Source organism: Corapipo altera, unplaced genomic scaffold (assembly GCF_003945725.1).
Source record: "Corapipo altera isolate COAL_440 unplaced genomic scaffold, ASM394572v1 54123, whole genome shotgun sequence".
Classification (NCBI taxonomy): Eukaryota; Metazoa; Chordata; class Aves; order Passeriformes; family Pipridae; genus Corapipo; species Corapipo altera.
The window spans coordinates 1-1,704 of NW_020890358.1; the positions used below are offsets into that span (position 1 = coordinate 1).

At 64.0% G+C, this 1,704-nt stretch overlaps 1 protein-coding gene across 1 annotated transcript; it reads left to right on the top strand.

Annotated features, from left to right (window-relative positions):
* Nucleotides 1-444: 444 nt before the first annotated feature.
* LOC113942397 (induced myeloid leukemia cell differentiation protein Mcl-1 homolog) lies at nucleotides 445-1,510 on the top strand (the record flags this gene model as incomplete). The annotated part of the gene is made up of 2 exons (XM_027633530.1): nucleotides 445-1,057; nucleotides 1,476-1,510. Coding segments are annotated over exons 1-2 (285 nt in total), but the record flags the coding sequence as incomplete, so codon positions are not given.
* Between the last annotated feature and the right edge of the window lie 194 nt (nucleotides 1,511-1,704).

The window sequence follows — 1,704 nt, forward strand, 5'->3', positions numbered from 1 at the left end:
CCTGGGTTAGATCTGACCTGGAAAACCTTGACCCAGGGAGTGTGACGTGCTCAGAGCCCACAGGGGAGGGGGAGGAAGGAGCTCCAAGAGTGTCCTGGGCTGGGTTTTGTCTGTCCCAGCTGAGCCAGAGCCCCTGAGGAAGCTCTGCCTGGGCCTGGGGGGTGTCCCTGGTTTCTGTCCCGGGGTTGGGCTCAGCCCAGGGTCAGTTCTGACCTGGTGGGATGTGAAAAGCTGGAGCCAGGGGAGTGTGAGGTGCTCAGAGCCCACAGCTGTGCCCAGGAAATGGGCAGGAAGGAACCCAAAGTGTGTCCTGGGTTGGGCAGAGCCCTCTGAGGAGGAAGAACTTGCTGTGCCTGACCCTGGGGGTGTCCTTGGCTTCATCTCCAGGGGTTGGGCTCAGCCCAGGGTCAGTTCTGACGTGGTGGGGCTGGAAAACGTCAAGCCAGGGGAGTGAGGAAGGAGCTCATAGTGTGTCCTGGGCTGGGTTTTGTCTGAATGTTGGGCAGCAGAGTCCTCTGAGGGAGCAGGACGTGCTGTGCCTGGGCCTGGGGGTGTCCTTGGTTTGAGCTCCAGGGACTGGACTCTGTCCTGGGTTAGATCTGACCTGGAAAACTTTGACCCAGGGAGTGTGATGAGCTCAGAGCCCGCAAGGGAGGGGCAGGAAGGAGCTCAGAGTGTGTCCTGGGCTGGGTTTTGCCTGTCCCAGAGCCCCTGAGGGAGCAGGACTCGCCCTGGAGCCCGGGTGGGTGGTGAGTGGGGGGTCTCCCCTCATTCCCCCCTCCCTCAAAGTGATCTCTCCCCCCAGGGATGCTGCGGAAGCTGGAGCTGCGGCAGGAGCAGGACCTGCAGGCCGTGGTGGAGGTGGCCAACCACGTCTTCAGCGACGGGGTCACCAACTGGGGCCGGGTGGTGACACTCGTGGCCTTCGGCGCCTTCGTGGCGCGGCAGCTGCGGGGCCCCCAGCGGGACCGGGGCGTCAGCAGCCTGGCCCAGATCCTCACCGACGCCCTCGTGTCCTCCCGCAGGGAATGGCTGCTCAGCCAGGGAGGATGGGTGAGTCACTGGGGATGGCTGCTCAGCCGGGGAGGAGGGGTGAGTCACTGGGGATGGCTGCTCAGCCAGGGAGGAGGGGTGAGTCACAGAATGTTCCAGCCTTTCCCGGTGCTCCGGGGTGTTCCCACGGCCGGCGCCGGGCTGGGGATGAGTCACTGCCCCGGGGACACCCAGGAACTGGGGGCTTCCAGGAGTTCCTACAAGGAACTGGGGTTGGGGGGCTCCAGGAGCTCCTCACAGGAGGTTGGGGGGCTCCAGGAGCTCCTACAAGGAACTGGGATTGAGGGGTTCCAGGAGTTCCTCCAAGGAACTGGGGTTGGGGGGGTTGGGGAGGGGGGAGCGGGATGGGATGGGATGGAGCTGAGGGAGCACCCAAGCACTCGCCAGGAATGGGGTTGTGGGGCTCCAGAAGCTTCTCACAGGGGGTTTGTGGGGTTCCAGGAGCTCCTCCCAGGGGGTTTGTGGGGCTCCAGGAGCTCCTCCCGGGGTTAACCCTGAGGCAGTTTTGGTTAAAATGTGTCCCTGCCCAGTGTGGGGGTGACATTCCCAAGGCCAGGATAGTCCTGGGGGGGTTGGACATTGCTGGGAGCTGGGACAGAGGGATGGGGGAGTGGGATGGGATGGGATGGGATGGGATGGGATGGGATGGGA